The 25,474-nt window shown below is 43.0% G+C and overlaps 1 protein-coding gene across 1 annotated transcript; it reads right to left on the reverse strand.

Annotated features, from left to right (window-relative positions):
- Nucleotides 1-6,270: 6,270 nt before the first annotated feature.
- On the reverse strand, nt 6,271-21,546 carry LOC132834767 (cytochrome P450 1A1). The gene is made up of 7 exons (XM_060853757.1): nt 21,368-21,546; nt 19,665-20,513; nt 19,420-19,546; nt 18,180-18,269; nt 17,926-18,049; nt 15,010-15,096; nt 6,271-7,219 (listed from the first exon to the last, which is right to left on the reverse strand). Exons 2-7 carry the CDS (start codon nt 20,505-20,507, stop codon nt 6,922-6,924), a joined length of 1,569 nt encoding a protein of 522 aa, XP_060709740.1. The 5' UTR covers nt 20,508-20,513; nt 21,368-21,546; the 3' UTR covers nt 6,271-6,921.
- Nucleotides 21,547-25,474: the final 3,928 nt, after the last annotated feature.

Here is a 25,474-nt window from a genome sequence, read left to right on the forward strand (position 1 = left end):
GAGACTTAGACTTTAAAAATGTGGAAAGAATCAAATCAAGTACCGCAAAAAAAATTACAGAAATTTCACCGTGAGTGATTCAGGACCCTAACTACCTTATGTTGTGGTACCTAAAGGCTTTTAACCTAGTTCAACAGGTCATTCCTCCAAAATTATCTGTACCCATAAACCAGGCAGTCCCCTAAGTTGTAAAGTGGAGATTATAATTGCACTGCTCCAGGCTGAGGGTAAGATTCATTGCTTTGTGCCAGAGGTCGGCAACTGTGGTCAAATGAAGACAATGTTGATCATGTGACCAGTATCCAAACCTCTGATCAGGTCCACCAAATACAGCAATTAGCCTAAAAAGTAAGTCCAGTGGCATTAAATCAGCATTTTAAATCAGTCGCTTTCTGTGTATAGATTTTTAATAGTTTGCTACATGGGACAGAGGAGTGGGCATTTCTTTCTTCTGTACTTGTTATCTTTTCGCGTATCAGTATCCTGTTCCTGTCATGAATTTTTTTTTTCAAGTGTGCTGCTTCTTGGAAGATTTTATGTTTTAACACGAGTTTGTTCAGAACCTTCTAGAAACGTGTTCAATTTAGCAAAGCAGTGCAGGGCCAGCATTTCTTGGGTGTATTTTTCACACTGAGTCCTTTTGGAAACTCCAGGGATATTCTTTAAGAATGTTTGGCTAAGAAATACGGCTTCAGAAACAGCATGAGGCAAAAAGCAGACTCTTAAGGAAGCCTTCCCCAAGGGAGGCAGTATATGTGTTCTGAAATTAGGAATCCTGGGAGAGTGGATTGCACAGTTCTGGGATGAAATCAGAATCTGAGTTTGATTTCTTGTTGTCACATGAACCAACATACAGCAAAAAGTGTTGTTTTGCATGCTATACAGGCGCATCACTCTGTACAAAGTGCATCAAGGTACCAGAACAAAGAGCAGAATGCAGTTTAGGGTGTAGGTTTGCTCGCTGAACTGTAGGTTTGATATCCAGATGTTTCATTACCTGGCTAGGTAACATCATCAGTGGTGACCTCCAAGTGAAGTGAAGCTGTTGTCTCTTTCTTTCTATTTATATGTTTGTCCTGGACGGGTTTCCTGGGGTTTGTGGTGATGTCATTTCCTGTTCGTTTTCTGACAGGTTGATAGATGGCATCTAGATCTATGTGTTTGTTTATGGTGTTGTGGTTGGAGTGCCAGGCTTGTAGGAATTCTCTGGCATGCCTTTGCTTAGCCTGTGTTGAAACATGTGGTGCTGGAAAAAAACACAGCAGGCCAGGCAGCATCCAAGGAGCAGGAGAATCAACATTTCGGGCATAAGCCCTTCTTCAGGAATGAAGCTGGTGTGCCAAGCGGGCTGAGATAAAAGGTAGGGGGGAGGGAATTTGGGGGAGGGGCGCTGGGAATACGATAGGTGGAAGGAGGTGAGGGTGAGGGTGATAGGCAGGAGAGGGGGTGGGGGCAGAGAGGTCGGGAAGAAAATTGCAGGTCAAGAGGGCGGTGCTGAATCCAAGGGTTGGGACTGAGATAAGGTGGGGGGAGGGGAAATACGGAAGCTGGAGAAATCTACATTCATCCCGTGTGGTTGGAGGGTTCCTAGGTGGAAGATGAGGTGACCAGGGTCTGGCGATGGAGGAGGCCAAGGACTTGCATGTCATTGGTGGAGTGGGAGGGGGAGTTAAGTGTTCAGCCATGGGGCGGTTGGATTGGTTGGTGCGGGTGTCCTAGAGGTGTTCCCTGAAACGTTCCGCATGAAGGCAGCCTGTCTCCCCAATGTAGAGGAGACCACATCAGGTGCAGTGGACACAGTAAATGGTGTGTGTGGAGGTGGAGGTGAATTTGCGATGGACATGGAAGAATCCTTTGGGGCCTTGGAGAGAGGTGAGGGGGGAGGTGTGCGGGCAAGTTTTGCACTTCTTGTGGTTGCAGGGTAAGGTGCCGGGAGTGGAGGTTGGGTTGGTGGGGGGTGTGGACCTGACAAAGGAGTCGCGGAGGGAGTGGTCTCTCCTGAATGCCGATAGTAGTGGGGAGGGAAATATATCCCTGGTGGTTGTGTCTGTCTGGAGATGGTGGAAATGACGGAGGATATATCCGGAGGTTGGTGGGGTGGAAGTTGAGGACCAGTGGGGTTCTGTCTTGGTGGTGATTGGAAGGGCGGGGTTCAAGGGTGGAGGTGCAGGAAGTGGAGGAGATGCGGTGGAGAGCGTCGTCGACCACATCAGAGGGGAAATTACGGTCTTTGAAGAAGGAGGCCATTTGAGTTGATCGGTAGTGGAATTGGTCCTCCCGGGAGCATTCCGGAAGTTGGTGGGGTGGAAGTTGAGGACCAGTGGGGTTCTTTCCGCCACCTCCAGACAGATCGTATCATCCTCCGTCATCTCCGCCACCTCCAGGCAGACCCCACCACCAGGGATATATTTCACCCTCCACCCCTATCAGCATTCAGGAGAGACCGATCCCTCCGCGACTACCTCATGTATCCTGGTGGCTAACTTTCTTCCTGTTTGTCCTACGTACTGTTTGTGGCAGTCCTTGCATGGAATATTGTAGATGACATTGGCACTCCAACCACAACACCATAATCAAACACATAGATCTAGATACCATCTATCAACCCATCAGAAAATGAACAGGAAAAGACATCGCTATAAACCCTAGGAACCCCATCCAGGACAAACATATACCTAGAAAGCAGGAGACAACAGCTTCACTTCACTCGGAGGTCGCCACTGATGATGTTACCTAGCCAGGTAATGAAACGTCTGGATATCAAACCTACAGCTCAGTGAGCAAACTTACACCCTAAACCTCAACCTGAGCTCCAAACCTTCACAAACCTTGCAGCAGAATACAGTGTTACGAGCCAGAGAAAAGGTGTAGAGAGAGAGAGACAGAGAGAGAGAAAGAAAGAGAGAGATCAGAATTAACATTCAAAATCCTGATAACAGCAGGGAAGAAGCTGTTCTTTAATTTGTTCCTACATGTATTCAAATTTTTATATTTTCTGCCCAGTGGAAGAGGGTGGAGGAGAATATAACTGGAGTGAGGGGGACCTTTGATTATTTTTGGCTGCTTTCCAAGACAGTGGAAAGTATAGATGGAGTCAGTGGATGGAAGGCTAGTTTGCATCATAGATAGTACTGTATTAACGATTCTCTGTAGCTTCTTGTGGTCTTGGGAAGAGCAGTTGCTGTACCATGCTGTGATGCTTCCAGATAGGATGCTTTCTGTGGTGCATCTTTAAGGTGAGAGTCTTTGTGGACATGCCGAATTTCCTTAACCTCCTGAGGAAATAAAGACATTGTTGTGCTTTCCTGGCCATCATGTCAATGTGGGTGGACCAGGACAGAATGTTGATGATCCTCTCTCCCAGGAACTTGATCTTCTTGGCTATGTCCACTTCAGCACCATTGATGCAGACATGGACATGCTCTCCTCTCCGCTTCCTTAAGTCAAAGACCAGCTCCTTCATTTTTGCTGACGGAGAGATTGTTGTCTTTACACCATGCCGCTAAGCACTCAATCTCTTTCCTGTATTTGGTCTCGTCCTTGGTTGAGATCAGACCCACAACAGTGTGGAGTTGAATGAAATTTGGCCACACGGTTGTGAGTGTGTAAGAAGAATAGAAGAGGGCTGAGTACACAACCTTGAAGGGCACTGATGTTGAGGATTATGGTGGAAGAAGTGCTGTCACCTATTCGTATTGATTGTTGTCTTTGGGTCAGGAAATTGAGGCTCCAGTTACGGAGGGGGGAGTCAAGACCTAGGTTTCAGAGTTTAGAAGGGAGATTATTTGGAATTATGATGTTGAAGGCAGAGCTGAAGTCAATATATAGGAGCCTGATGTAGGTATCCTTGTTAACCAGATGTTCCAGGGATGAGTGGAGGGCCAGGGAGATGGCATCTACAGAATAACTGTTAGAATTAGTATTAGGTTTATTGTCATGTCTACTCAGGTGTAGGGATACAGGAATACAGTGAAAATTTTAGAAAGTCACCATTCAGGGCACCATCTTAGGTACAAAGGTACCTAAATACAAAATCTTACAAGAAAAGAAATAGGTTAAAAGTTAAACATTACACTTCTTTTCAGTACAAAGTGGTAAATAACAAATCAAGTTAAAAGTTCCAAATTACAGTCCTTGTTTAACCATGAGCCTGCAGTCACCCCATGCTGGATTTCTCCCGGAAGGGCTTAGTCAAACTCCCATGCTGGACTTGATTTCTCTTCCACGCTGGGCTTGATCTTTCGATCCCTGCACTTCCATGCTGCCATGTTGCCTCCAACTGCCATCCAGGCTCGCCACAAGCCGTCAGAATCCTGCTCTGGTGCTGCTTCCACAATGCACTATTGACCAGTCCACTGACTCTATGCAGTCCTATAGAAGATCTTCCATTGACCAACATTGCATTACTTTCTGTACTGGGTCCACAGACATCAATTTCTGCTTGTAAACCAGAAGGAGGAGTTCAGCATTGTGACCTGATTTTCCAAATTGCGGACAGAGAATGGAGCGGTAGGCATCTTTGGTTGAGTAACAATGGTCAAGGATGTTCGGACAGGAGATGTGTTGATGGTATTTTGGTAACTTACTCTTGAAGTTAGAAGTGTTCATTCGATTATTAAGCAAATGCAGGCACTTGATGGCCCAGATGATTGTTTACCATTGGTTAAATCATATCACAATGTAATTGTGATGAAGACACTGGTGATCTATATGGTGATACTATTCAAGAAGCAATTTGACATCCTATATTGAGTTCTGAAGATCAGAATAAGGGTGACTTCTTATGGATTTTAAAATGGGATCTGTGCTCACCCTTCTAATATGCTTTTCTGTATGATGAAGAAATTGTACAAGTTCGTTCATATTGTGGTTGCTTTTGATAAAATTGATGAATTTTGTTATTAGATAGAAATGAACGTCTGTCTCATGGAAGTTGTTATTTATAAATATAGGATTCAATAATAAAAATGCATTTGGCTCACTTTGTGCTATGTTTCATGCTGGGTTTGGCACGGACAGTCCCCAAACTTGCAACTCCGCAAAAGCGAGGTAACGGGAGCAATGGCATTTCAACCACTACAAAATGTTAGATGCGTAAGAGTCAACCCCTTACTTCTTGAGTAGAAATTCAGTCTTGGAAACTTGACTTGTATATGAATATATATCATATTGCTATTTTTGTATACAAAATTGATTGCCACATTTTCTGCAAAATAGCAGTGAATAGAAATTTGCCATTCACTGTAAATTGCTTGTCATGATGAAGATGAATTGTGCTATAACAGTGTAAAAATTCTTTGTTTTGAACTTAACTGTTAATTTAATCACAGTGCAGAAGACCTGTTTAACCCATTATGCTAATGGGACTTTTGAAAGAACTACATTTAGTCCCATTCACTTGCTACTTCTCTAATGTTCTATAAAACTTTCCATTCATTCAGAACATTGAATACAGTAGTTGGGATGCCATGTTGCAACCATACAGGACATTAGTGAGGCCACTTTAGTATATTGCATACAACTCTGGTCGCCATTCTATAGGAAGGCTGTTGTTAATCCTGAGGGGATGCAGAAAAGATATTGCCAGGATTAGAGAATTTGGGTAAGAGGGATATGGGCCAAATGCTGGCACATGGACAAGGTCACATTGTGATGTCTGATCGGTGCAGATGAGTTGGACCGAAGGGTTTGTTTCCATGCTGAGTGACTTAAGTACATAACAAACTGTCTTTCCAAAATAATGACAAAAGTCAGTTCCTGACAGCCTTTCTAACAATGCATTCCAGGTTATAACAATTTTTCTAGTGAAAAAAATTTTGCCCTGGCTTTTTGCCAATATATTAAATCCACATCCTCTTGTTACCACTCCTCCTGCCGGACAAAACAGTTTCTTCCTATCTATGCTATTAAATCTCTTGACAATATTCAACACCTCAGTGAAATCACCCCATAAACTTCCCTCGTTATTAAGAGAAACTACAGTTTCTCCATTCTCTCCCTGTAACTCAATTCCCTCACTATTGTGGAGTTGTATAGTCGACACAGTATTCCTGTTCTCTCCAGTTTTGAAGAAGGGTCTTTTCCTAAATAGTTAACTCATTTTTTCCATTTCAAATGCTGACGGACTTAATGGGTGTTGGTCTTTGGCCTAGTCCATGCATTTCTATAACTTTTCACATTTTGCTGTTAGAAGAACAGCAACTGCACTTCAATGTAATCTGTTGATTTTAAATTATTTCACAATGGGGTTAAGAGATACTAAGACATTCAAAAAATTCACATTCTTTTATTTGTTTGTAACAAATTATTCTGTTGGATCTGACATTTCATCAATATAAAAATTATTAAATGTTCCTTTATACAGTAAAAAGAAGCATGGCAAAAGTGAGGACTGCAGATGCTAAAAACCAGAGTTTATATCACCATGGTGCTGGAAAAGCACAGCATGTCAGGCAGCATCCGAGGAGCAGCAACATTGACATTTCGGGCAAAAACCCTTAAGCAGGAATAGATGAAGGGTTTTTGCCCAAAACATCAATTTTCCTGCTCCTCAGATGCTGCCTGACATGCTGTGCTTTTCCAGCACCACTCTGGAATAAAAAGAAGCAGTCTAATATCAGTCTAAAATAATGAAATTTTTTATACTTTAAAAAAATACATTGTTACATGAGTTACATTTGAACACAGCTTCTCAAACTTCATTTTCTTTACTCTTTGGCTCTGCTTATACAGTAAGATAATTCTTCATTGGTATTTTAAATACAAGGCATCAGTGGCACAACAGCATAATACATTAATTATAACACAACATACAATTTAAGGTATAACTATTCTCTCATACCATTGGTATGTATTTGTAATCTACAAAAATATAGAGGTCACTTCTTTATTTAGCTCCTGCAAAATTAAGACACTGTCAGCTTATTCAGTAGCTGGGAAACGGCGCATCACTTGCACTTCACATCTCTTGTGTTTCATAGTCAATCCATACTGTGGGGTCATATCAATGTCCTGACCTGGCTTTTTCTCGAATTGCAGCTGTTGGACAAGAGCAGTGAAAAACAAGAAGATTTCTATGCGGCCAATGGACTCTCCAATACATCTCCTTTTTCCCATGCCAAACAGTAGCACCTTATCACTTTCTGCTTTGTTGATGCTTTTTCCATCAGGGTTTAAGAACCGTTGTGGGCAGAAAGTAAATGGGTCTTTCCAGAGTGACCTAAAATACACAAGTGGGAAAATGAAAGAAATTTTCTCCAACCTCAAGAGAAAATGGCATAAGAGAGTTTGTTCATTTATTTCAGAGCTAAACATTATAAATGTTTGCTGGAATCAGACATCAAAAATAAAAGAAAACTGACAGATTTAATACCGAGAGCTGGAAGTTACAGAGATCTTCAAAGAACCTTTGTCCAAATGATGACCTGTCATTTTATTTCAGACAATCAAATTTGTTACGCATTTCCAGTTGTCAGATGTTGCAATTAACCTTGAAAAGCAATTTAATATTTTTGTTTTGGTTTTATTTGGTGAACATTTCTCTCACTTCGTATCTAGCCCTTTTGCATGATTCATTGGAAAAAATCTCACTTCTGATTCAACCAACCCTGCAGACCTTGTACACTCATTGTGGATCATTCAAATAATAGTGTGTAAAATTTGCTGTCAGACTGTTTCAGAAAGGAACACAAGAATTACACAAGAATATATTTATTATTTACAGCACTGGGAAAATAAATTTCATCATGTTGTTTCACTTGACAAAATTAAAAGAAAACAACAATTTACATTGAAACCTAATATAGAATAGACTATTGTCTGAAATTGACTCAGCACTCACCAAAACTAATTTCAACCTTGGGCTATGGTATTGTACAGTTAATATGGAATTAGCTGCCCACTGTACACTATGCCCAATTCTATTCATGTCAATGGAAGGAAAAGTACTTGGATGTTAATATTGCCATCGCCCATAGCTAAATAATTTCCATAATCCTTCCATTGTTTGTTTTTTCTTATCACTTCCTGACACATTGTGTCTTATTTGTCACATTATCATCTCTCCAAGCATTCTTTCAAACCTCATTTTGAGATGATGAAATATGGTAGTGAACAATAGAATATCACCACTGAATCTAATACATGTGAAATGTCAAAGAATGGAGAGGGGTGGAATCTCCACTGAAACAGCTTCTGGAAGTGGAACTCTGCCAACTCAGGTTCTGGTGGGAGTGGAGCTTGGCATATTTTAACTTTCATGTGACATTGCTGAGCAAGATAGGAATTAACATCTTATTTAGATTTCTTTTACACTAATGGATAATAAATAAACAGTGAAAAAAATTGATTTGCATATCATCAATGAATTGGAAGTAGGTGGAGGATGATCATATTGATTTTGGGAACAGTGACAAATTCAACAGTAGCTCCCAAACCTCCAGCCTATACCACCTAGAAGATTAAAGGTGACAGGCATCTGGAACACCATGATCTACAAGTTTCCTTTCAAGTGTCACACCATCCAGAGTTGAAACTTTCTCATTGTTCACTTTCACTGGATCAAAATCCTGGATTCCATCCATAACAGCACCATGGATACAGACATACCCCATAGACAAGAACAGTTCAGGGTGATAGCTCACCACCTTCCGCTCAAGGTTAATTAGGGATGGACACAAATGCTGGCATTACTAGTGACCCTGATCCCATGAATGAATGAAAATGCAAAATGCCCTGGATGAGACCAGAGATGTATCATCAGCTTGTGTTTTAGGGATTTTAAAAATAGCACTAAAGACTGCTCCCAGACTGTTTCAAAGAAGGACTATTCGGGCTGCAATAAATGTATCATTTACAAAAATGTAAAAAAAACTCCTCGTTCTCAGGTTCTCATTAATTACAAAGTTATAATAACAGATAAATAAAGGAACTTTCGGAAGCCATTATTCATTTCTTTCTAGTCTTATAATTCTGTGCTGTTTCCCCTCGACAGAACAACATTTGTTTCAAAACTCAGTTTAAACAACTTCTAATCAGTAGTCAAACATCAAAGCCCAGCACCTAGAAGGGCCCCTATGAAGGTATGCTTTATTAAATCATCTTTATAAGAAGGTAACTAGTATCTAATGCTGTAGGTTTTGCTGTGTATCTTACATGATTTGCACACATTCCATGATCATAAGCTAGAGTGTGTGTAACTGCAGTGAAACACTGCTGAAGTTGTGCCAATTCTTTAGGAGGTACTTTCACACTGCTGATGATTATGCTTTCAGAGCTTTAATGCAATGTTAAACCACGAAGTGTGGGATTAAAAAAAACAGCTGCCAAGGCAGCCTACGTAAACAAATTAGGAAAAGAATACCTTGATTAACAACAAAGAAAAGAGGTGGTCATCTCTAGATACAATTACTGTACATTGCTGTGTTCTCTGAAGTTCAGGTCAAATAGTTCTGCGTAGGCACTAGAGCTAAATGTAGCAGCACAATCTGGGAGTCAGTTATAAAAACAGAAATTGCTGGAAAATCTCGGTTCTTCTTCAGTTCTGGGTCGTTTGGCCCGAAACATTAACTGTGCTTTTTTCCTACAGATGCTGCTAGACCTGCAGAGATTTTCCAGCAATTTCTGATTTTGTTTCTGATTTCCACATTCACTATTCTTTTGGTCATTTTGTCTGAAAGTCAATTAGTTGAAGTATTCAAGTAGAAGTCTTCTAAGTCATCCAAAAAAAATTAAAACAACAGGACTTTAAAAAGGCAGTGACCACATGGCAAGTGAATCAAATGGAGCAGTATAGCTGTCTGACCAGGCAGTAACCTGCACAGCGAACTACCTGTGCTGTTTGGTTTTAAGTATCTCTGGACAGAGTTCTGTTAAGAAAAATTAAACAGCAAAATTCACAACTGACCTTGGAGAAACCTATGTGCAGGCATTCACAGCAGGGGAGCAGCTGAGTGGCTAGGTTTTAAATGTAACTTTACTGTATTTTGTAAATTTGCAATAGTGAGTAGAGTGGGTTCTTTTTTGATTATATGTTTTTATTGAGATCTGTCTCTTGTTTAAACTTTAAAAACATAAGGACGTAGGTGCTAAGCTAACCTGGAGCAGTGTCTTCAGAGCAATTAGACTGAATTACTTTGTGCGTCTGTAGATTTTTAAGGTGCAAAAATGGCCTTTAGTGGAGTGATGTGCTCTTCCTGTTGGGTATGAGAGATGAGGGAGACTTTCCATCTTACTGATGATTATGTCTACAGGAAGTGTGTTTGGTTGTGAATCCTATTGGATTGCATAGATTGGTTGGACTGGCAGTTAGAGGCAATGAAGAATTTATAGGAGGTAGGGCATGTGATGGAAGGGAGATAAATGAAAGATACAGTAAGGCATATGGTTTACCTCCAGGAAAGGTAAGAGAGGGAGACAGGTAGTGCTAGAGTCTCCTGTGGCTATCCCCATCTCAAATAAGCATGCAGTTTTGGAAAATGTGGAGGGTAATGGGCTCTCAAGAAAATGTAGTACTGACAGCCATTTCTGGCACCAAGACTGGTTCTAATTTTATTGAAGGGTATGCCAGGTTCTGAGCGATCGGTTGTGATAGGAGACTCTAGTCAGAGAGACAGACATACATTTCTGCAGCAAGTGAGGCATCAGATGTCTCAGAGAGGATGCAGAATATTCTCAAAGGGGAGAAGCACCAGCAAGAAGTCGTTGCACACATTGGAACTAACAACATAGGGCAAGAAAAGGATGAGATTCGAGGAGAGAACATAGGAAGATAGGCAAGAATTTAAAAAGGCAGACCTCAAGGGTAGTAATATCCGGATTACTCTTAGTGCCACAAGCTAGTGAGGGAGGGAATAGGAGAATAGACTAGATGAATGCATGGCTGAGGATCTGGTGCTGGGGAGCAGGATTAATATTTTTGGATCATTGGAACCTCTCTGGGGTAGAAGTGACTTGTACAAGAAGGACGGATTGCATCTGAATCGGAAAGGGGCTAATATACTGGCAGGGAGATTTGCTACAGTTGCTCGGAAGGACTTAAACTAGGAGGCTGGTGGACGGCGAGGGTGGGACCTGAGGAGATGGTGAGAAGAGCCATCAGTTTGTGACTGGTACAGTTGGAAAAAGGGTTAAGTCAAACAATCAGGGAAGACAGGGACAAAGCAGAGAACAAGGTAGGACTGGTAAATTAAACTGCATTTATTTCAATGCAAGAGGCCTAACAGATAAGGCAGATGAACTCAGGGCATTGTTTTGAACATGGGACTGGGATATCATAGCAATTATAGCGATGTGGCTCAGGAATGGGCAGGACTAGCAGCTTAATGTTTCAGGGTATAAATGCAATTGGAAGGAAAGAAAGTGGGGGCAGGAGAGAAGGGGAGTTGGTGTTTTTGATTAGGGATAACATTATGGCTGTAGTTAGGGACGATATTCCTGGGAATACATAGTGAAATTATTTGGGTGGAACGGAGAAACAAGAAAGGCATGACCACCTTATTGGGATTATACTATAGGCCTCCCATCAGTCAGAAGCAAATTTGTAAGTTATTTGTAAGATCTCTGTTATCTGTGAAAATAATATGGTGGTTATAGTGAGGGATTTTAACTTGCCAAACATAGACCAGGACCGCCATTGTGTTAACAGCTTGGATGGAGAGGAATTTGTTAAGTGTATACATGAAAAAGTTCTGATATAGTCTGTGTATGTACCTACTAGAGAATGTGCAACATTTGACCTATTCTTGTGAAATAAGGCAGAGGAGGTAACTGAGGTGTCAGTGGGGGAGCACTTTGGGGCCAGAGACCATACTTCTATTAGTCTTAAAGTAGTGATGGGAAAGAATAGACCGGATCTAAAAGTTAAAGTTCTAAATTGAAGGAAGGCCAATTTTGCCAGTGTTAGGCAAGAACTTTCAGAAGTTGACTGGGGGCAGATGTTTGCAGGGAAAGGGATGGCTGGGAAATGGGAAGCCTTCAAAAATGAGATAACGAGAGTCCAGAGACAGTAAATTCCTAGTAAGGTGAAGGGCTAGACTGGTAGTTTTAGGGAATGCTGGATAACTGGAGAAATTGAGATTTTGATCAAGAAGAAGGAGGAAGCATTTGTCAGGTATAGACAGCAGAGATCGAGTCAATCCTTAAGAGGGAAATCAGGCACAAAAAGGGAGCATGAGATAGCTTTGGCAAATGGGGTTAAGGAGAATCCAAAGGGTTTTTATAAATTCATTAAGGACAAAAGGGTACGAGGGAAAGAATAGGACCCCTTAAAAATCAGCAACGCTGCCTTATTATAGAAATGCAGGAGATGGGGGAGATACTAAATGAGTATTTTGCATTAGTATTTACTGTGGAAAAGGATAGGGTAGAGAACATAGAGAAATAAATAGCAACATCTTGAAAAATGCCCATAATACAGAAGTGGAGATGCTGGACGTCTTAAAATGCATAGAGGTGGTTAAGTCCCCAGTTTCTGATTAGGTATACCCTAGAACTCTGGGATGCTAGGGAATGATTGCAGGGCCACTTGCTGAGATATTTGTATCATAGATAGCCACAGGTGAGGTACCAGAAGATTGGAGATTGGTTAACGTGATGTCAGTACAGGTATTTCAGAAAGGTGGTAAGGATAAGCCAGGTAACTATAGACCGGTGAGTCTGACATTGGTGGTGGGCAAGTTGCTGGAGGGAATCCTCAGGGACAGGATTTACATGTATTTGAAAAGGCAAGCACTGATTAGGGATAGTCAAGGTGGCTTTATGCATTGAAAATCAGGACTCGCTAACTTTTTTTTGAGTCTAATAAGTAACGAAGAGGATCGATGAGGGCAGAGTGGTGGATGTGATCTTTATGGACTTAAGTAAGGCACTCAACAAGGTTCCTCATGATAGACTGATGAGCAAGGTTTGCAAGGAGAACCAGCCATTTGGATAGGAAACTAGCTCAAATGTAGAAAGCAGAGCGTGGTGGTGGAGTGTTGCTTTTCAGACTGGAGACCTGTGACCAGTGGTGTGCTACAAGGATTGGTGTTGGGTCCACTGCTTTTCGTCATTTATGTAAAGGAATTGGATGTGAACGTACAAGGTACAATTAGTAAGTCTGCAGATGATGCCAAAATTGGAGGTTTGGTGGACAGCGAAGAAAGTTGCCTCAGAGTACAATAGCAACTTAATCAGATGGGTCAGTGGGCCAAGGAGTGGCAGGCAGAGTTTAATTTAAATAAATGTGAGGTGCTGCATTTTGGGAAAGCAAACTTAGCAGGACTTATACACTTAATGGTGAGTCCTAGGGAGTGTTGGTGAACAGAGAACTTTGGAGTGCAGGTTCATAGCTCCTTGAAAGTGGAGGTGCAGGTAGATAGGATAATGAAAGAGGCATTTAGTATGCTTACCTTTATTGGTCTGTGCATTGGGAGGCCATGTTGAGGCTGTACAGGACATTGGTCAGGCCACTTTTGGAATACTGCTCAATTCTAGTCTCCCTGATATAGAAATGATGTTGTGAAACTTGAAAAGGTTCAGAAAAGATTTATAAGGATGTTGCCACGGTTGAAGAGTTTGTGCTGTAGGGAGAGGTTGAATAGGCTGGGGTTATCTTCTTGAACGTCAGAGGCCGAAGGGTGACCTTAGAGAAGTTTATAACATCATGAGGGGCATGGACAGGAAGAAGAGTCAAGGTCTTTTCCTTGGTGTGGGAGAGCCCAAACCTAAAGAGCATAGGTTTAAGGTGAGAGGGGAGGTTTAAGAGGGACTCAAGGGGCAATATTTTCATGCAGAAAGTGGTGCATAAATGGAATGAGCTGCCAGACTAATTTAGGATATCTGATATATCTAATTGGCATGGATGAGTTGGATCGAAGCGTTTGTTCCCATACTGTGCAACTCTATGATTCTAAGACTCTTAAAAAGTTGATTTCACCCCATAGCTTTTGTCATCTGGGCACCTTATAATTTTTTTTAATATTAGCACAGAGCTGATTTGTGTGTAAACACTATATACTTGAGACATTCAGAATACCTTTATCCGTAATTTCAGGGCCAATAGCAATGTAACTGCAGTCTAAAGATTACATATTACACTCCATTGGAAACTGCAACATTGATTGAGGCCACAAAGCCAAACAATGAAAATTATAATGAGTAATTGGTCTAATTGAAGCAGTTGAAATGACTGCCAAACTACGCATGCTGTCTGCTACATTCAGCCACATATATATGTGTTGCAACATTAACACTGTCGTTACACTATGAGATTCTTGGAATCTTTTCGGTAGCATTTACTACAAACAGAAACCATAATTTTACTCCCACCTTGCAAGAATGCCAATTAAACAACACAATAGCAGTATAATAATCCTATACATATAGTTACAATGCAATTGTCATTGGTGTTTCAACAACTGATTCCATGTTTCAACCTTCAGAAGTAGCCTTATTGTGAAAGGTAGGATTGTTTTGCTTTACTTGACCATTTTATAGGTAAAATTTATCAACACATGCATATGTTTTCACTGCCCTCCAATGTGAACTAAAGAATAAAAACTTTTCAAACCAACCATTCAACTGCTGCAGGAATTTTAACTAGAACTTCTCTTCCCACATCACATTGTTTTGTACATGAATTATCTGCCACCTTGTTTATATCAAGGCTGAAGCAGCGTTTACAGCAGCCTTGATTAGGGCTATAGGCATCATTGATAATTGAAAGTATGTTGCATTAATAAAGACCTATACAAGTTCATAGGAGTGCTCTTATGTTAAGGGATCAGCTGAAAATCTCTTCAACAGTAGATTTTACAGGCTAACTTTTGGTGGCAGCAAATTCTAAAGTAAAATAGGTATTCAGGAAAGAAATCCAAATGCATATTGGAATGAGAAAGTTACCCAGATGTTGAAATGACAGTAGTTGTTCTATAGTTCAGATTTCCAATCGTTTTTCCAGTCAGAACATGGAGGTAATTGTAACAACCAATTCAAATCCCTGAACTTCAAGACTAAGAAAATCATACTTACGAGTCATGATTCACATTCCACTGGTTCACAAAAACACATGTATCTTTAGGTATAAAATATCCATTCAGCGTTACGTCTTTTGTTGTGCTGAAATTAAAAAAAGACGACTTAAGTACCATGTATTCACTTAACATCTTGCATCATAATAGACCACAAGCTTATCGGTGAGCACTGCATGTAAAGCCTCCAGGGAAATTTGGATGGTAGAGAGGAAAACGGTTGGAATGATACATCCCCACAGCCCACACATCCAGGATTCATAGCAATTTTGACCAGACACAGAAAAAGAGCCATAAGGAGATCCTCTGAATGGATATGCTCACTCTCTACATACCCAATAAGCCATGAGAGAGAGCGTTAGACAAAAATTCATCAGGAAGTTTAGAAGCAGAGATCTTTTAAAAGGATATTCCAGGGAGAAGTGCTGCAACCCTTATTATTCTAAATAAAAGTTAAAATACATTAGTTTCCAGGTCAAAGATTAGACCCACAACTTGGGTTTCTGGGAAATGGCTCGCTAAGTCATTGGAAACCACATCACAATGCAGCTCCAAGTCTCCAGTCACACAGAAAAGGATCCCAAACATAGGAAACGAACAGGAGATTCTGGAGAAGCTCAACATTTAGAGATTTAGAGAACTCAGCACATTAACTATTTCTCTATCCAAGGTGCTCCCAGATCTGTTGAGTTTCTCTAGTATTTTTATGTATGTTTCAGATTTCCAGCATCCACAGCATTTTGCTGTCTAAATATAAGGGTTTATATTATTAAGAATTGTGAAGTTGGTCTCCACTGACTAAGAAACAATTTTGCCATGCTGTGCCCAAGTGAAAGACTGCAAAGAGGTGGTGAATCTGCAGTAACAGCATTTTACAATTCCATCCATTTGCAAAGTGCAACATCAAGTAGGGAACCTCTCGAGAAAGAAAGACACCTAGACAGACAGGTTAAAGGAAATATGCACACAACAATGTGCCACAATAACCAGGTCACCTGTTTGGTTGAAGTATAAAAATTGGTCAAGACACCAGTCAGAACTCTGCTTTTCTTAAGATGGTAACTAAGAAAGCAGACGGTGTTTCAAAATATTCTCGTATGGAAGACCAAAGACTCAAGTGGTCAGGTGGAGTTTCAAAAGAAGAGCTTTAGCTTGGTCCTCATAAAGAAAATTTTGAGGAATGCTGGATAAAGCATAATGATGCTGTGCTTCATCCTCTTCTAGATTCCTAGCAGATTCAACCATCTGAATTTAATCGCCAGTATTGTTTTTGAAGGAATCTGTTGTTATCAAGTTCTTATCATTTGGAGTGCATCGTACAAAAAAAAGCAGTGGCAACATATTTAATTGTAACTTCAAAATAAAACTGCACAAGGGTTTCTAATGTAAAAAGAAAGCAAGAAACAAAAAAATATGCTAGTTGGTTCTAACATTCTATCTCTGGGAAAATGCTAGATTCCAAGCAAAAAGTAGAAGGATACTTTGGATGTCATCATGCAGTCTACAAGATTTTGTGAAAGGAAAATAAAATTTAACAAATTTATTAGAACTCTTGGTGAATAAGGAACAATCAGTAGAAGCAATGTATTTCAATTTCAAAAAGACATTACAAGAAGACAAAAGCAGCACATGAAAAGAAAAACAATAGCTCATGTTGTTGAAGTGTTCTACTGGCATGGAAGGAGGATTGGCTAATACCAGAAACAGAATCAGAACAAATGGGTCTTTTCAATTTGGCAAACTGGGAGGCCACAGAGAACATGGCTGGGGTCTCAATTATTTACAATTGACATAAATGACATGGACATAGCAACATTCTGTTCTGTAGCCAAAATTTGCTCATGATACAACAACAGGAAAGCTAATTTTGAGAAGGCTATAAAGGTCTACAGTGATGGGTTGAATGAGTGGCCAAAAAAAAATCAGGTGATGGAAATAACACAACAAAGTGTGAGATTATCCAGTTTGGTGGGGAGCATTGAAAAACTTTATAATATAAATGGAGAGACACTGCAGAATGTTTCAATACCGAGGGATATGAGTATCCTTGTACATGAATCACAATAAGTTAGCATGTTGATACAGTAATTACCTGGGGTGGCAAATGGAATGTTGGTCAGTATTGGAAGGGGAATGGAGTATAAATGTGGGTAGATCTTGCTACAGCTGCACACAGCGTTTGGTGAGACCAAATCGGTGAGTACAGTTTTGGTTACTTGAGGGATATATGTACATTGGAAGGAATCCAAAGAAGATTCATTTAGCTGGGTTCTGTTTTATCAGAAAATGATGAGTGTAAGGGAGTTGAGAGCAATGAGAGCTGATTTGATTGAAACATCTAATATTCTTGGGAGTATTTGACAGGGAGATGCTGGGAGGATTTTCCTTTGGGTAGGGTGAACACAGAACGAAGGAGTCAAGATTAGAGTGGTGCTGGAAAAGCACAGCAGGTCAGGCAGCATCTGTAAAATTGACGTTTTGGGCAGGAACCCTTCATCAGGAATGAGGGAGCTCATGTTCAAAATATGGAATCTACTATTTAGGATGGAAATGGGTGGGATTTCAGTTTGATGAGGATCTCTTCCATGGAGAGCAGTAGAGGCTGAGTCTTTAAATATATTCAAGGTTGTATTCAACAGATGTTCAATTGACAAAGGAGTCAAGGGTAACAGGGAACTGGCAAGAAGGTAGCCACAATCAGATCAAGCCTGGTTTTATTAAATAGTAGAGCAAGCTAGCTGGGCCAAATCAACTACTCCTGTTCCTAATTCTCACAATTTTACAAAGTAATTACATAGCCATGAGCAACAAAAGGTAAGGATTGAGATTGATTGGATAGTTCTTTAAAAAGATTGCATAGGCAAGATGAGCTAAATGCTGGTTGGAGCTGGTTGGTTGTGAACCTGAGCTGCCTTACCAGTGAGGAATGGTGAACGGGACAAAGGACGAGTGACGGAAGGACTCCAATATGAAAGCTTCTGTAAATGGCAGTAATAACTTGTCCGATATCTGTGGGCTTCGAGCTCTGCCAATATTCTCATCTGAAAAGAACAAAGGAAACACAAACAGAAGTCAGTCTTGGCAGTGACCAAAACCAAGTTGAAAAATCGCTGCCCATTTTTATAAGAATAAAAGCTTTTACTTTTGCTCCTCTGCTGCAGTTAGACTCACCTATTTCCTCTTGCACTTTCTTCTGAATGTCAGGATATTTAACCAAGTACATAATAGTCCAGGACAACCCTGTGGTTATGGTGTCAAAACCTTCAAAAAGAACAAAAACTCATCAGTACCACTGTGGAAAAGCCTTCTCCAATCTAATGCATGATTCTTTCTGGGGAGGTGGGCTCACTGGCTGGGCCAGCATTCCTAACTTCCTTGAGAAAGAAGGTGAGCTGCCTTCTTGAATGGCTGCAATCCATATTGGTTTGAGGTGACCCACCCTGCCCGGACTGAGTCCCAGACACGCTGGAGGAAAAGAGCGATGTTTCCAAATCAGGATAATGTTGGTGCGTACAAGACGAGATGACTTTTTTTTGGAGGGGGGGGGGGAGAAAAAACAAAGAAAAACAAAAGAACAAATGTCTTCCCTAAACAAGGGGAAAGAAAAACTCTCCTCCAAAACAACAGCAGAAACCAACAACAGCAGGAACGTACTGATTGTCCCACCAGCCTGCACAGAGTCAGTGCCCTAAACTGAAATTCTAAATCTCCTGTTAATATTTCTTTTCCCCCCACACGACCGCCTGATTGCAGTAGTGCTTATATTATCCCCAGCAACCATGTTGTGTGTGTGCACGTGTGGGACACAGTGAAAGACACAAGGTGTACCAATCTTTATTCAGTTTCCACCACCAGGAAGAAAAGAAACATCCAAGTGGTCAGTGACAAGCAGTGCCCTTCACATCAAAGGGCAATGCTGCGTGACCAAACAGTAAAGGGGAGGGCAGGGATTAAATTAAAATAGAGTTGGAGGGGGAAATAATACACTGCACTCCCTGCGGTGGCCACCTTTCACTGAAAATCTGGAGGGTGTTGGTTGACACCGCGTGCTCCTTCCCCAAGGACGTCCGGGCCCGGACATACCTGCGGGGAAACGAGGTGGATTCTTTCCGCATCTTAACAATTCTGTGATTGGTGTTTAGGGCTTGAGCGTGTCAATTTAGACTCTGAAAAGGACGTTAGTTGAGCTGGCAGTTTGCACAGGGTTTGAAGGCACTTCGAATGTCTTCAAGCAATCTTTACTTTTTATTTAAATTAATGAAATGCCGCCAAAACTTTTCAATTGAATACACGTGACAGTAAATGATTTAATTCAAAAGAAAACTTTCACGACAAAAGAAAACGGATCCAAAACCTTCCCATAACATTACAGTTGGAAGTTTTATCAATTAAATGCACGAGTGACACTCACCAGCTCCAAATAGATCATTAACGAGGCCGACGATTTTTTCATCAGATACTTGAATGTTGGCATTCTCGTCCATTTTTTTGTCCTGACAGTGATCGATCAGGGAATCGGTTATATCGCGTATATTATCCTGGAAAAGTGAGATGAGTTTTTTCGAATTAATAACAGGAAGTGGACGAGAACAATGTTAGCTGCAAAAAAAAGGTTACATTTTACAGGGGAAAAAAAACACAAAGGTGGGTCCTCACCTTGTCAAAGGTGTTGTAATGTTGTGTGACAATCTTTTTGATGAAGTTCGTGAACTGGGTGTTGACGTTGATGAAATTCCTCATGGAGAAGCCGGGCAGGAAGCGGAGGATGGGGACGAAGTCGGCCGGGTTCCCGGACGCCGCCGTCTTCACGAACTCGTCGGCCAAGCTGAGGACGCCGACGAACTCCTGGTCGCTGTGGTCGTACCGCTTCCCGAAGCACAGGGCGCAGATGACGTTGGCCACCGACACCACGATGTAGCGGACCGGGTCGAAGGCGCCGCGGCTCCGGGTCAGCTCGGTGAAGATGCCGACCAGGCGCTGCGCCTCGCCGCTCACATGCTCCTCGAGCAGGCACGAGTGCGTGGAGTTCCTGCACTCGTCCGTGGCGAAGGTGCGCAGCGCGCTCTGCGCCAGCTTCCGACGGACCCTCCACACCTCGGAGTAGTCCTTGCTGAAGGTCAGGCTCTGGCCGTCGTTGATGAACCTGAAGCTGTAGAGATCCGGCCGCCCGGCGAAATCATCTCCCTGCCTGACGAGCGCCTGCTTGAGGGTGTCCTGCCCGCTCAGCACCACCACTGGCCGGCTCCCGATCTGAATCTGGAAGATGTCGCCGTACTGCTTGCTCAGGGCGGTCAGTCTCAGGTGCGGGTTCAGTCCCAGCTGCAGGTTCCTGCCGATCAGGGGCAGGCTGGACGGACCCGGCGGCTCCTTCAGCCCCTGGGGGAGGATTCGGACCCGGCGCCTGTGGATCACCAGGACGATGAGCGAGAAGACGGCGAGACCCAGAAGCACCTCGGTGACCGACAGAGCCAGCAGCCCAGCACCAGGGCTCCTGATCATCTTAACCTGCGGGAGAGCAAGCAACTTGAAAAACCACCATGAGACATAACGCACAGATTCCTTGCAACTACCGCCGAAGCGCTGACCATCTGCTGAATCAAGCTGCACTGAAAGTAGCATAACTATCACCTCAGTAATCTGTTTAAAATTCGTTTCTTTTACTGAGCAAATTTGCCGCATTTTTTTTTAAAACTGAAAGTACTGCGGATGTTGCAAAACTGGAAAAGCTGAGCAGGAAAAGCTGCAACATCTGTGGTGAGAAATCAGAGTTAACCTTTCAGGTCCAGGGACCCTTCCTGGGAAAAGGGCGATTTGTTTCCAAGCCAGGATAACAGTGATCGGTCAAGGGGGACCGGTGATATCGCGCATATTATCCTGGAAGAGAGAGGTGCGCAAAACAAAAATGAATAACAGGACGGGAAACAACATTAACTGCAAAAAAAAGAAGCTACATTTACAGGAATTTGTCAAAGAGGAAGGGCCCCTGGACCCGAAACGTTAACTCTGATTTCTCACCATAGATGCTGCCAGACTTACTCGGCTTTTGTGTTCCTGTTGCTGCAGATTTGACAGACAACAGCAAAAGCGGCGCAGGTAAAACTGCACCTCACACGAAAAGCAGAATATAAAAGCATCCCGTTCTTGGTTTCTGTGCAACAGGTCAGTTCCAAGGCACCGGGTCCTGCGTGCATCGCTGCATCTTTACAACATTCTCCCCCAACTCCCCGCGCCTCCAACGCACACACACATACACACACACACTTACACAGTCTCAATTCTGGAAAGTATCAGGGGGGCAGGCAAGAAAGGGGGAAAAAGCAGAGACACACGGAAAGTACACCCTCAGCCTGTGCATATACCTGCTTCCCTTCTTCAGTGTCCGCGCTGAACTTGGCAAATTGCGAGTTGGAGCTAACGGCGAGCACTGCCAGAAGCACTGGCACCGTGTAAGGTACAGTTAATGCGTGCCTATTTTTATAAGCATCTCCTGTGCGCCTGATTGGCTGCGGGTCACATGCACGAGTGTGACCGGGCTCCTTCTGTGCCAGCCCTAAACAAATTTCGCAACTTGCGCCGAGAGAGAGAAAATTAATAGGATGCGGCGCGAGATTGGAAGAACTCAGACCAATGCCCGAGCTTGGCCGGGGCGGGGACGGAGGGGTAGGGGTGGGGAATCTCTTTGAGTGTCCCGCCACTGCCAGACCTTCTCTGTAACTAGGCTCCAAGGCAGATTACTTTCCAAAAGCAAGAAGGAAATCTTAACCCTTGCCTCTCGCTTTATTCAGGTGAGCTGCGTGCTTCCGATCTTAAGGTGAGCAGGCTGGTAGAGGCCACCAAACCGCCTTTAAATAGCGCCGACCACGAGCACAGGATGCCCCAAAGCATCTCTTGGGCGAGGAAAGAGCCCTCACTGTTGCAAAGTAGGCGCACAGCAAGATCCCATAAAACAGCCAATGCCGCAAGGAGGTTTTTGTGATTGTGGAATTCCAGCAGCGCAGATAGAGGCCAATCGGCCCTAAAGTTAGGAACTCACTTGCTGGCAGGCTCAGGGAGAACGCGCAAACTCCCCACAGATGGTGGAATCAACCCCGGGCCCCTGGCAGCAGCGCGGACCTCTGAGAGCTACCCGGCCGCTCGCCGATGGGATGGTGATAGAGGGATGAATATTCGGTCAGGAGAAAGGACCCCTCCCTGGCTTCGAAACAGGATCTTAGACATCCACCTGAGGCTCTAGCGCGGAAAAGCCGGTCTCCAACGCATTGCTGAGGGAGTGCTCCACCACTGGAAGTGTATCTGTCCCCCGAAAGTGGGCTCCCACCCCGGAGGGTAGAGCACACCCTCAGCAATGCGCGGGGGCCTCAGCATCTGCGCCGTGAGCTGCCATTTGTGGTTTGGTTATTCCTCAAGACACTTCACCCGTCCTCTTTCCCTTTTCGGACCCGAACTGAATTATAAAATTACCAAATGGATACAGCACAGAAAGAAGGCATTCGGCCCGCCTTGTCTGAGCCCATTCAGAGCCGCTCCCACACATACATCCCGAGAGCCGTGCAATGTATTTTCTCTTCGGAGAATGCCCCAGTTCTCTTTTGAAAGCTGTGATTCGAACCACCCCCCAACACACACACACACACACACAGTGTCACTGTTCCTCTTTTTCCAAATCACCTTACATTTTTTGTCCCCGGTTCTCCATCGTTCCAAAAACGGGCAGTTTCTTCCAATCCACTCCACCCAGAACCGTCTTCTCCAATCCGCCCACATCATTGAAGTTCTCCATCACTGTCACCATTCTCGCAAATCTTTTTGTGAGAATCCACACAGTGTGAAAACAGACCCTTCGGCCCAACAAGTCCACACCGACCTCTCCAAAGAGTAACCTACCCAGACCCATTTCCCCCACCCTGTTATCCTATATTTACCCTTGCCTAATGCACCTAGCCTACACACCCCCTGAACACTATGGGGCAATTGAACATGGCCGATTGGGTTGTGAGAGGAAACCGGAGCAAACCCACGCAGACACAGGGAGAATGTGCTCACTCGACACAGACAGTCACCCAAACCCAGGTCCCTGGTGCTGTGAGCTAGTAGTGCTTTACCGCTGAGCCACCGTGCCTACTGCCCGTGCATACTAAGCCTGGTCATCTTTCCTGAGTTGCAAGGTGCAGAACTGGACACAATCCTCCAGCTGAGGTTATAGAGTCATAGAGATGTACAGCATGGAAACAGACCCTTCGGTCCAACCCGTCCATACCAATCAGATATCCCAATCCAATCTAGTCCCACCTGCCAGCACCCGGCCCATATCCCTCCAATCTCTTCCTATTCATATTCCCATCCAAATGCTTCTTAAATGTTGCAATTGTTACCAGCCTCCACCACATCCTCTGGCAGCTCATTCCATTTCACTCTCTGCGTGAAAAGTTGCCCCTTAGGTCTCTTTTATATCTTTCCCCTCTCACTCTAAACCATACCCTTTAGTTCTGGATTCCCTGACCCCAGGGAAAAGACTTTGTCTATTTACCCTATCCATGCCCCTCATAATTTTGTAAACCTGTATAAGGTCACCCCTCAGCCTCCAACGCTCCAGGGAAAACAGCCCCAGCCTGTTCAGCCTCTCCCTATAGCTCAAATCGTCCATTCCTGGCAACATCCTTGTAAATCTTTTCTGAATCCTTTCAAGTTTCACAACATCTTTCCGATAGGAAGGAGACCAGAATTGCATGCAGTATTCCAACAGTGGCCTAACCAATGTCCTTTACAGCCTCAACATGACCTCCCAACTCCTGTACTCAATACTCTGACCAATGAAGGAAAGCATACCAAATGCTTTCTTCACTATGCTATCTACCTGTGATTCCACTTTCAAGGATGAACCTGCACTCCAAGGTCCCTTTGTTCAGCAACACTCGCTAGGACCTTAACATCAAGTGTGTTAGTCCTGCTAAGATTTGCTTTCCCAAAATGCAGCACCTCACATTTATCTAAATTAAACTCTATCTGCCACTTCTCAGCTCATTGGCCCATCTGGTCAAGATCCCGTTGTAATCTGAGGCAACCTTCTTCGCTGTCCACTACACCTCCAATTTTGGTGTCATCTGCAATCTTATTAACTATACCTCCTATGCTTACATCCAAATCATTTATACGAATGATAAAAAGTGATGGACCCAGCCATGATCTTTGTGGCACTCCACTGGTCACAGGCCTTCAGTCTGAACAACCCTCCACCACCACCTTTTGTCTTCTGTCTTCTACTGAGCCAGTTCTGCTTCCAAATGGCTAGTTCTCCCCGTATTCCTTGAGATCTAACCTTGCTAACCCGTATCCCATGGGGAATCTCATAGAACGCCTTACTGAAGTCCGTATAGATCATGTCCACCGCTCTGCCCTCATCAATCCTTTTTGTTACTTCTTCAAAAAAACTCAATCAAGTTTGTGAGGACATGATTTCCTACGCACAAAGCTTACAGGGTAGGAATGTGGGTCTGGGTGGGATGCTCTTTGGAGGGGCTGAATAGCCTGTTGAGATTATAGGAGTGGCCAGGCCGTTAATCGTATTGGCTAAAAGACGAGCAAACTGAGAATGTTAAATGTTGATTGTTACTCTAACTCCAATCGAAAGGCCGATAAATACAGGTTACATTCCAACTACACGAGGTTAATGACCAGGCGGCATTCATGAAATGATGGAGACAGAGTTTGGTTTGAGTCAACCAAACAGAACTGACAATATTCTAATTAGAAGACAATGAAATATTAAACAGAAATTACTGGGGAAACTCTGCAAGTCATAGAGCTGTCCAGCATGGAAAGAGACCCTTTAGTCCAACTCGTCCATGCCGAGCAGATATCCTAAAGTAATCCCATCCCATTTGCCAGCATTTGGCCCAAATCCCTCCAAACCCTTCCTATACATGTACCCATCCAGGTGCCTTGAAAATACTGTAATTGTACCAGCCTCCACCACTTCCTTTGGCAGCTGGTTCCATACACCTTGCCCCTTAGGCCCCCTTTTAAATTGTTCCTCTCTTCTGGCGGCATCTGTGGGGAGAGTTTTGAAGAAGGGAGGTCACTGGACGCGAAATGTTAACTGTTTCTCGCTCCATAGATGCTGCTGGACCTGCCGAGTTTCTCCAGCACTTTCTGTTTCATGTATGTGTGTGTGTCAGATCTTCAGCACCCGCACAACTTTGCTTTATGCAATAAATATAATTTTCTTGGGATCTGGAACTGAGATTTAAACGCGATGAATCAACCATCTGCCGACACAAAGGCTAAGATACTTTATGCAAATGATAATATCCCATTCCGCCTTCGACAAATCTTTGAGTGTGTGTGAATTGCCCGCTTAAAATATTTGGAGACAAGACTGAACCATGACAGTGTACACCTGTTACCCTGCAGTTCTGCTAGAAATCGCGTGACTGCTCCTGTGTGCTAACCAGATGCATTTTGTAACT

Source organism: Hemiscyllium ocellatum, chromosome 42, assembly GCF_020745735.1.
Source record: "Hemiscyllium ocellatum isolate sHemOce1 chromosome 42, sHemOce1.pat.X.cur, whole genome shotgun sequence".
In the NCBI taxonomy this organism is placed as follows: domain Eukaryota; kingdom Metazoa; phylum Chordata; class Chondrichthyes; order Orectolobiformes; family Hemiscylliidae; genus Hemiscyllium; species Hemiscyllium ocellatum.

What these genes read in the sequence shown, in the direction of transcription:
- LOC132834767 (XM_060853757.1), bottom strand. Translation starts at nt 20,507, where the DNA reads ATGATCAGGAGCCCTGGTGCTGGGCTGCTGGCTCTGTCGGTCACCGAG. An exon ending in ATTACAACACCTTTGACAAG is followed by an intron (nt 19,547 to 19,664) that starts GTGAGGACCCAC and finishes TCACTTTTCCAG; the next exon opens with GATAATATACGCGATATAAC. An exon ending in CCGTTCACCATTCCTCACTG is followed by an intron (nt 15,097 to 17,925) that starts GTAAGGCAGCTC and finishes TTTTAATTTCAG; the next exon opens with CACAACAAAAGACGTAACGC.